We start from the raw sequence: 9,898 nt of genomic DNA, 5'->3' as shown, positions 1-9,898 counted from the left end.
GCGGCATGTGGGATCCTCCCGGACCGGGGCACGAACCCATGTCCCCTGCATCGGCAGGCGGACTCTCAACCACCGCGCCACCAGGGAAGCCCTCATAATACATTTTAAAAAATAAATAAATAAAATGTGTACGTTTTTTCTTCATCCCTTTGATATATATGTAGAGACTTTTAGAAGTTTGTGAGCTTTTGCCAGATTTGGGACCTAGGCATATCTTTCTCAAGGGAGCCAACTCTTTGAAGAGCAAACATAAGCGGTGTGGTGCCCCATTTCTGTGAGGGGCTAAGAGTCTGGCTCCAAGTCATCAAAGCACCTTCAGTCATAAAGACAGGAGTTAATTTTTCCCTTGGAGAAAGCCAGTGATCTGACCCAGGGGGTCCCTCCAACTGGAAGGTGAGTTTAGGAAGAATTATGGTTACAAATGGTGCTGGGACGTCCTCCCGTTTGAGAAGGCGGGTGCAGTGGCTGGTGTCCACCTTGCTCTAGAAGAGGGTTTGTGTCTTGTCAACCTCTTTCTCAAAAGGCATGTGCATCAGAGCGCAGTCTTGTTCAACGCTTATTCAGTCATGAAATCGTGTCTCTCTTATCTCTACCTTGGTGGAGAAGAATTCTGGGTTGGCGAGAAATGCCAGTTTTGATTCTATTTCTCCAGTACCATCAGAAACACCTCCATCTCTCCAGAAATTACCTGCCAACCTGGGCCATCGGTGGTTAACAATCCTGGTGGCACCATTGCCACTGAGAGATACCATCTCATTCCTGTGATTTCACTGTTCCCACCTGAATGTCGGCTCCTGAACGGAAAGAACTCAGGGCCATCAGGACCCATTGTTGCTTAGAAAGTATGTGCTGATTTTATGGGATATTATGAACTTATTCGGAAATTTTAAGAGATGAAGGTGTAAATGGCAAAGTGTACCAGGACAGCCCTGGTGACAAAGGTTGTCTGTACCAAGGCAAGGGTGGGGGTGGGGGGGGTGTCTCTGGGTGTCGATTTCCTCGTGCTTCTTTTGACACCGGTTCACAAGGGTTCACGAGGGTTAGGCGTGTTCGGGGCAAATGTGCATTGTCACTAGCCCCAACAGAAACACAGTAGCCTTACGTGGAAATGCGACCTGAATCCCCAGTGGAGTCGTGAAGTCTGAATCTGTTGGTTCAAAATGGATCGACGGGGTGGAAATGGCCCCGGAGGGACCTCTCTGCGCAGCTCCGGAACCTCGGGTGGGATGGGGGGAGGCTTTCCTGAGACTGTGCCCAGTGGGACCGCAGGTGTTCACACACCTGTGATGGCCTCGGGCGAAAGAAAAGCAGTAGGCAAACCACAAAGGTCTTTCATAAAGCAAGTTCTGCATTCTCCAGGAAGTTCCTACAAAGGTTCTGAGTGAGCCCGGCTTCACAGAGGGATGAGAACCGCCTCGGGTGGGACCCTCTGTGGATCCACAACCTTAACCCCTACTTCTGCCCACGGACGTGCTTCAAGTGGGTCAGAATCTAGAACTGGTCTAAAGGGCTCTTTCTTCACTCAAACTCCACGTGCGCAGTGGTGGCAGGTAGAGGGGGGCTGTCAGAAGGAAGCTATGGGTCTCAAGGAATCTGTGGCCACAGGGAGCTCTGATCGCAGCCAAATCTCTCCTCCCTCTGCCTTCTGCCGCTGGCAGATGGAGTCCTCGATGTGGCCACGTGAAAACAGAGCACCGGGCATTGCACAGAGCTAGGGAATTATGTGGGTGCCAGCCCTGGGGACACCCCACATCCAGGCTCTCTCACCCTCCTCACTGTGTCCACTTGATGCCCAGTTTGCAACCCCAGGGCTGCAGCAAGGAAGGCCCCTAGGGACCCTTCCAAACCAGGTAGGCGAGGGGCCAGCTCGGACGTGGACGGTCAAGCATGGGGTGATGCCTGGGGACGGTTCAGAAGCTACATGTCCCGAGCGTGCCACCACCAGCTCCCATCCGGGCCTCCCTTGAGCTGGAAAGCAAATCGAAGCTGTCTAGTGCAAGAGGGGACCAGATACCTCCCGTCCGCCCCCTCCTGTTGCTGCCTTTTGACAAAGCTCGTAAGGTGATCATGCAGCCTGGAAAAGCCCCAGGAACCAGGCTGTGCGGACAGAGAGCGAAGGTGACGCTGATAGTCGTTCTCAGAAGGCGCGGCCAGCCGTGGGATTCAAGGGTGACCCCGCGGACAGCGGGTGACTGGGGAGGCTCTTGTCTTTCTCGGGGGCCCTGTGGCGGCATGATCTCACCACGGGAAGGGAAATGTTAATTTAAACAAAAGCCTTTCACCTCTCTGGAGGCAGACAGAACAGCAAAGCAGCCCAGATTCTCAGTTCTGCAGACAAGGGCTCTTCTATTGATTCTTTTCCATTCAGACCTAATCCTGAGCTCAGTCAAGAGTGCGTCCTGGGACTTCCCTGGTGGCGCAGTGGTTGAGAGTCCGCCTGCCGATGCAGGGGACACGGGTTCAAGCCCTGGTCTGGGAGGATCCCACATGCCGCGGAGCAACTGGGCCTGTGAGCCACAACTACTGAGCCTGCGCTCCGCAACAAGAGAGGCCGCGATAGTGAGAGGCTCACTCACCGCGATGAAGAGTGGCCCCCGCTTGCCACAACTAGAGAAAACCCTCGCACAGAAACGAAGACCCAACATAGCCATAAATTAATTAATTAATTAATTTTTAAAAATAATTAAAAAAAAAAAAGAGTGGGTCCTTTGCAACAGGCAAATGGAGCTTTGCCCGAGACTCAGGAACCTGTGTAAGCCCTTGTCACTTTGACAAAGAAAACACTGCAGTTGCAAATGACACCATAAAAAGAAAAGAGCAGAGGTGTTCAAAGAAAGGGTATTTCAGGCAGACAAATGGCTACATTCACCAGCGTTGACTTACTCAGCTCCGTTTCTTCTGAAGCCATCAAATGTCCCAGCAGGAAGAGAGCTGAGGCTGCCCAGGGCAGAAAGATACGCCTCATGCCTGAAGGAGGAGACAGCAGTGAGCAGAAGGTCAGTGCGTCAGCTCATCGTACAGAGGTCACCCCGTCTTTAAAATGTGGAAAAGAAACTCGGGAAATGACTACAGGAAACAGCCATGCTATATTTTAAAAGATGACTCTTGTCAAAAAAAAAAAAAAAAAAAAAAGGCAGGAAATTTTTTTTTTTTTAAAAAAAAAAAAAAAAAAAAAAAGTGCAGGATCATTTTTTCAGCCCCGCCGAGCACTTTTGCAGCCCCGCCGGATACATCTCACTTGAAACATTATCAGATACGATCTACACCCAGGATTCTCACCCTCTGGTGGGTCGTGAGAATCCTGCCTTTGGAGGTCGAGGTCCAAGCGTGGTCCTGCAGCCCTCATCTCGCTGAGGCTTCCTGGCTGCTCACCCAGAAGCAGGGACACTTGGTCCCCCTCCCAATGGCCTCAAGCCAAGCAGGGGACAGCATGGTATCCATAAAGGACAAAGTTTGGGGACTTGCAGAAGCCCAAGGAGAATCGTTTCCCAGATGTTACCAGGGAGATTTGTAGGTGGGCTTTTTCCCACAGAAGCAAGCCTGGAGTGATCCCCAGTGGCCAGTTTATGGCCCCCGTGTCTGCCTCCAAATGTGCCCCCGGGAGTCGGTGACTCTAACGAAACATAACATCCACCGTGATAACTGTGCTTGTAAAATCATGTCAAAACTACAAAGCCCTTTCACAGATAACCACTGACAGAATCTGTGGGCAGCGGGAGATGGGCAGAGTAAACACCAATTGCTCCATTGTGGAGTTAAGAACTCAGTTTCCCAGAAGCAGACAGTGGCCGATTGACTTCCAGTGGCGTATTGCAGGGCAAGCTGAGATTCAGGTCTTCCTGGCCCCAGATCAGGGGTGCTTCCACCGTGGGCATCCTTCCGGAGATCAGAGGTCCAACACTGCTGTCCCTGGGCTGAAATCCAGGTGTGGGCAGGGCTGGCTCCTTCTGGAGGCTCCAGGGGAGAATCTGTCTTCTTGCCTTTCCAGCTTCTAGAGGCGCCCACATTCCTCAGCTCATGTCCCCACGTGACACCAACCTCTGCTTCTCTGACTCTGAACCTTCTGCTTCCTTCTTGCAAGTAAGGGCCCTTGTGCCCACCTGGATAACTCAGGACACTCTTTCCATTTCCAGATTCTATTTTTTGGCCATGCTAGGGCAGCTTGAGGGATCTTGGTTCCCTGACCAGGGATTGAACCCAGGCCCCCTGCAGTGAAAGCACAGAGTCTTAACCACTGGACCACCGGGGAAGTCCCCATCTCCAGATTTTTTTTTTTTTTTTTTTTGCGGTACACGGGCCTCTCGCTGTTGTGGCCTCTCCCGTTGCGGAGCACAGGCTCCGGACGCGCAGGCTCAGCGGCCATGGCTCACGGGCCCAGCCGCTCCGTGGCGTGTGGGATCTTCCCGGACCGGGGTACGAACCCGTGTCCCCTGCATCGGCAGGCGGACTCTCAACCACTGCGCCACCAGGGAAGCGCCATCTCCAGATTCTTAATCACATCTGCAAAAGGTCTTTTGTCCTGTAAGGTGACATATTTGCAGTTGCCAGGAATTAGGATGTGGACACCTTTGGGGACATTAGTCTGTCTACTACCCAGGGATTACAACATGGAAACCTTAGTGTGATAGATGATAGATTGACAGACACAGACATGCATATATACTCATGTACATTGTTGAGAGATTGATGATAGATAAGTAGATAGATGATAGTGAGATAGATGGCAGGTAGATGATAGATAGATAGATAGATAGATAGATAGATAGATAGATAGATAGATGATAGATAGATAGATAGATAGATAAATAGATGATAGACAATTGATAGAAAGTCTCTCATGCTAGGTCAGGGCTTCTCAGCCTCAGCACTCCTGACATCTGGGGCTGGGTGGCTCTCTGATGTGAGGCATCCCGGGCCCTGTGGGGTGCGGAGCAGCTTCCCTGGTCTCCACCCACCAGGTGCCAGGAGCTCCCCTCTCCCCATCCTCCCGCCCCAAGCCAGGACAGCCAAAGGGCTCCAGGCATCCCCAAGCTTCTCTTTGGTGGGGGGGGACCCTTATCCCTTCATCTCCCCCCACTGCTCCCTCCTTCCCGCCATCCAGGGCAGCTAGAGCTTCTAGCTCTTTTCCAGAGCAGAACTTGCCCTGAAGGAACTGTTCATTTCAGAAATTTTACCTACAAAAGGAGATACTCAGGCAGACCACACGGGGAGAAAAGGCCTGGGAGGCCACTCTGAGGTCGGAGAAGAAAGCCAAGCCTCACCGTGGCGCTTCTGCAGCAGGGATGGGGATCCTGTGAGATTAGGATTTTATGGGAACAGAGATGAGTGGTCCCCGAAGATGGGTTCGCACAGCTCCCCGGGTCAATGACGTGAAAGAGTGTTTGCCCTTCGGGAGGACCAAAGAGGCACAGAGAGAGGCTCGGAATCCGCGGTGCTCTCTCGCACTCCCTGGAAAACTGTGACAGGCTGTCCCCCCATGTTTTGACGGCTCTGAGACGCTGGACCGCTCCGAGAAGGGTGACCCGGTGGGAAAAGCATGATAGCCGGGGTTGTGCTACCTCGGTGAACTGTACGGGAAGGTTTTACATTCTCTGGTCCTGCCCTTCACGGGCGCATAAACCTGGGCGGGTGTGGGGGGGGAGAAAATGGGCAGGCGAGCCGTCCCCTCCCTTCTGGATTCCAGAATGGAAACAAACTGCATGTGAATCTCGGAGGCCACGGTCATCTCTCGTGGAGATGACACATCAAACCGCATGCCGTCTCCTTCCCACTGTCCGCCCTCTGCGCTCAAAGCCACAAACGGGTACTGTGCTGTGTGTTATTCTCCGTATTAGATGTGTAGGGTGAGTCAGCAAGCGAGAAAAGCAAAGAGGAGGGAGGTTATAAAACGTGGGTGTGAATGGAGCTGAAAACGTCAGTGTTTCTGTTATTTCTTCTATTCTGCCCCCTCCCGCTGCATGTGGGAATGATTTTGGTGACCTATGGATGTAGCACAAAACACCCCAAAGCTGAGAGGCATCCATGAACAGCAGCTCGTCGTGTCTCCTGATTCACAGACTGGTTGGGACTCAGATGCTCAGATGCTCCATTCGGTGTCGGCTGGATCCACTGTCAACGGGAGGATTGATTGAGTGGGAATGTTCTAGAAGCTTCGCTCACACACCTGGCCTCTGGACTGAGTAGTAGCTGACAGCTTGACTGGTCCCTTCCCTGACCGGATGACTTGACCGCATGGAACGTTCCACAAGGTCCGGTCACTTCCGCTATCTTTGATTGGCCAAAGCAAGCCACGGGCCAGCCCAGACTCAAGCGACAACGAACCCCCTTGGCAGGAGCTGGAAAGAATTCACACCCATCCAGATTTCTCCACAATAGCGATCTCTGTCTGATCAGGTTCCACGTGATTTCCATAAAAGACAGTTCTTTCTTACGTGAAGTCAAGATATGATGGGTTCGCAGCAATGATAATGAACCACGGTGTTGGTTCCACCAGCCTTAAATGTCAAGCTTCTGCCGAACCGAATCGTGTCAGAATGTGCAGCGTGACACGACCTCTCACCTCTCCTCCGGCACCGGTCTGTTCCTGAATCTGCCCGGCGCTGCTGGATGTAATGTCAAAAAGGCACGGGGGCGTGGGGGGGGCAGCCGAACGCCGTAAGCTGCGCGCTTTGCTCTCAGATTAATCTCAGCGAAAGCGTGTTGGGGTTTACTGTGTACTGAGAACTATTGCATGACAGAAGGGTTTCCCCGCTCAGCAGACAGCAGAGGCCTGGGAGCGATGAACGTAGCACAGCGGCATTTTTACAGCACAGAACCACGTGGGAAGCTCTTTGCTATTTCATTTGTTTGAGGAGAGATCTGAAGATGGCAGCTGTACTGATCCAGAACCTTGGAAACGGAGGGACTGGCTTTGGAGGGGGCGTGAGTGGAACTCAGGGGGCCTACGCATCTGGATCTGGGAGAAGGATGCCTTGTCCGCGTGTGGTTACGTGAACAGCTCTGTCCGAGGACGGGCCAGCAGACGCCATCGGTGTAGAGCATGGACCAGTGCACAGTGCTTACTTGTATCACAAGCCAAAGGAAGCTCACTTCTTAATTGCATGGTGTGTTCTCGGCCAGAGAGTTACAACGTTGAGGCCAAGGGCCTGCCTCTGCCGGGTAACGCTCCCTTCTAAACAAGTGAGTCTTGCAAGAGCTGACGTTTTTGTAGCCCATCCCAGCCTCCCGTCTTGCCCCGCTCCATCCCACCTATCCCCAAACCCAGCCTGGCTTCGCACAGAATTACCAGGAAGGGGTGGAGGAAGTGACCAATGACATGGGCAAAAATGGGGGAACCAGAGCAGTTCTCCTGGGCTTCTCCTAGAACGAGGAAATACAATTCGGCTAAGGAAAAGGTCTTTATGTGTGATGTGATAAAGTCTCATAAATGAAATAATGAGTTCAACACTAGCTAAGTGGAGGCCGAATTAAATGTAACGTCAGTTCTCCTGGGCTTCTCCTAGAACGAGGAAATACAATTCGGCTAAGGAAAAGGTCTTTATGTGTGATGTGATGTGATAAAGTCTCATAAATGAAATAACGAGTTCAACACTAGCTAAGTGGAGGCCGAATTAAATGTAACATGTTGGCATAATCGTGCGATGATGATGGGCTTAGTGGGACTCTGTTGGTCTGTGTCTGCACATCCCGGGTGCGTATGGTGTCCACCCTGTGTCTGACACGCGGAAAGTGTATGATCCTGAAAGCTGACAGAGGGACAAATGGAGGAACATATGGGTGGATGAATGTGTGGCTGGCTGGCTGGGTGAATGGACAGATGGGTGGTAGAATCATGGAAGAATCACCCAGTCTGGGTTCTCAAGGTCCCTGAAAGGTGTTATTGTGGATTGAATCTCCCCCTGAATACATATTGAAGCTCTAACCCCCAGAACCTATGCCTATGACCTTATTTGGAAATAGGGTCTTTGCAGATGATCAAGTTAAGATGAAATTTTGAGTAGGCCCTAATCCAATATGACTTGTGTCCTGCTAAAACGGGACCTTGGACATGCCAACAAACATACAAAGGGAGGAGCATGTAAAGACACAGGGAGAAGGTGGCCATCTACAAGCCAAGAAACCCCTGAGGCTCCTAGAATTAACAGAGAGGACGTTAAAGAGATTCACCCTCACGGCCCTCAAAAGGAACCCACCCTGCTGACACTTTGATTTTGCACTTCCGGCGTCCAGAACTGTCAGACAGTAAGCCCCCGCTGCCTATCCCCCCCAACCCGCCTGCCATCTGTGGTGCTTTGTTACGGTTGTACCAGGAAGCTCATACAGATGTCACCCTAAGTCTGGTAGGGGCAACAAGCTTGTTATGGACAGAACATTCCATCTCGTGTCCGAATGGCTGCAATGCACAGAAAGTCCACCTGTTGCCCCGACCCAGCCCGTGCTCTGACCACACAGAAAACCCATCTCTGTGTGAGCCCCGTTCAGATAACTGAGGATGGCCAACGCTACCTTGATCTCCAGGTTAAACGAGCCTCATTCTTTCATGAGCTCCTAGACGCTTCGGTAGCCAGATGTCCTGGCAATGAGCCCTCAGATTCAAGATGGTGGGTGACCCTCCATAGAGGTCATTCACGTGGCTGAACAGTAATATGGGAAAGGGAATAAATCCATCACAGGGAGGGGGACAGGAGGGTCAGGCACTAGCGGAGCACAGGGTTCTATAGGATTCTGGGCTAAGAAAGAGGATTGACTCTTACAGGGATGAAAACATCCAAGTGGGGGAAGGTGAAACTGTAGGGGAAGGGAGAAAAAAAATCTTTTTCCTCTATCCTCTTAGGTTCTGTTCCTAGGCCCCTGCAAATTAAACTGACAGAAGATAGGAGAAGAGGAAAGAAGAAAGAAGTTACACATGCAGCGTGCATACGTGGGGGAGAAACACAATGATCAGTAACTCAAAGGGATGGTTAGAATTTGGGGTTTATATACCTAACTTAGCAGATTATGGGGAGGTGGAGAAAGGACACTTAGGGGAAAACAAACGTCTTTTGAAAAGATAAGTGGGTTTTCAGGTGAACTAACAGGAGATCAGAAAATGTGGGATAATGTTTGTGTACACAGATATGAGTGACCTTTCCACCTCCTTCCTGGCCATAAACTCCCCTGGAGAAGGGGCTGGGGGTGGGTTTTATTACATTTTCCCTTCTGGGAGTAGATCCTCCCTGAAGGGAAATTTGTGGAGCCCTATTTCTCAGAAACTGCTACTTTTGTTCAGACAGGGAAGCTCCAAGAAGAGGTTTTTTTTTTTCCCCTGCATCTGTTGAATTTCAACTGTCTTCAGGTTAAAATAATCTTGATACCAAAGTGGCCTATTTGGGGTGTGGCATGTTCAAATCTCCTTCACAGGCCTGGGTCGAGGATTCTCCAGGAAGTTTGGGAGCCCCTTTGCCTGCAGGAGCCTGGGTAAGGCATAAGGCGGAAGCAGATGTTAGGAGAAGGATGGAGACCCAGCAAGACCGAAGAATCCACACCAGCTCCTGGACCCACCAACCCAGTGTCTTGGCCTGAAGTGGGGCTGATCAGCCAGCACAGCTCGCCTGGAACACCGGAAAAAGGGAATCAGCTGTCATGCTTCCCCAAAAAGCCTGTATAAGCATACTCTTTAAAAATACATATATATTTATATTATTTTTATTTTCGGCTGTGTTGAGTCTCTGTTGCTGCGCGCGGGCTTTCCCTAGTTGCGGCGAGCGGGGGCTACTCTTCATTGCGGTGCACAGGCTTCTCATTGTGGTGGCTTCTCTTGTTGAGGAGCACGGGCTCTAGGTGCGTGGGCTTCAGTAGTTGTGGCCATGGGCTTAGTTGCTCCGCAACATGTGGGATCTTCCCAGACCAGGGCTCGAAC

At 51.4% G+C, this 9,898-nt stretch overlaps 1 protein-coding gene across 1 annotated transcript in view; it reads right to left on the bottom strand.

The window, feature by feature from the left end:
• CRLF2 (cytokine receptor like factor 2) overlaps positions 1-2,965 on the bottom strand; it is a 16,561-nt gene extending 13,596 nt beyond the window's left edge. Inside the window, exon 1 of the mRNA XM_024768101.1 lies at positions 2,884-2,965. Coding sequence (XP_024623869.1) covers positions 2,884-2,965 — 82 coding nt within the window. The remainder of the gene's footprint in view (positions 1-2,883) is intronic.
• Between the last annotated feature and the right edge of the window lie 6,933 nt (positions 2,966-9,898).

This window comes from Neophocaena asiaeorientalis, unplaced genomic scaffold, assembly GCF_003031525.2.
Source record: "Neophocaena asiaeorientalis asiaeorientalis breed wild unplaced genomic scaffold, Neophocaena_asiaeorientalis_V1.1 scaffold871, whole genome shotgun sequence".
NCBI classification, from domain to species: Eukaryota; Metazoa; Chordata; class Mammalia; order Artiodactyla; family Phocoenidae; genus Neophocaena; species Neophocaena asiaeorientalis.
This window is presented reverse-complemented; position numbering and strand designations above follow the sequence as displayed.